The 224-nt window shown below is 66.1% G+C and overlaps 1 protein-coding gene across 1 annotated transcript in view; it reads left to right on the forward strand.

Annotated features, from left to right (window-relative positions):
• Positions 1 to 114: 114 nt before the first annotated feature.
• The window catches only part of MCM5 (minichromosome maintenance complex component 5), a 9,762-nt gene continuing 9,652 nt past the window's right edge, over positions 115 to 224 (forward strand). Inside the window, exon 1 of the mRNA XM_010140654.1 lies at positions 115 to 216. Within this exon, the coding sequence (XP_010138956.1) occupies positions 115 to 216 (102 nt within the window). The remainder of the gene's footprint in view (positions 217 to 224) is intronic.

Here is a 224-nt window from a genome sequence, read left to right on the forward strand (position 1 = left end):
CGGGGGCGGGGGTGAAGGATCCCGTGGGACATTTGGTGTGGGGGAGAAAGAGGTGGTTGGGGCTCACCGTGCGGTCTCGCTTCCCCCCACCCCCGCAGGGGACCGGCAGTCGCCATGTCCGGCTTTGACGACCCCGGCATTTACTATAGCGACAGTTTTGGAGGCGATGCGTCGGTGGACGAGGGGCAGGTTCGGAAGTCGCAGCCGCAGGACGGCGTGCAAGA

Source organism: Buceros rhinoceros, unplaced genomic scaffold (genome assembly GCF_000710305.1).
Source record: "Buceros rhinoceros silvestris isolate BGI_N320 unplaced genomic scaffold, ASM71030v1 scaffold13267, whole genome shotgun sequence".
NCBI classification, from domain to species: domain Eukaryota; kingdom Metazoa; phylum Chordata; class Aves; order Bucerotiformes; family Bucerotidae; genus Buceros; species Buceros rhinoceros.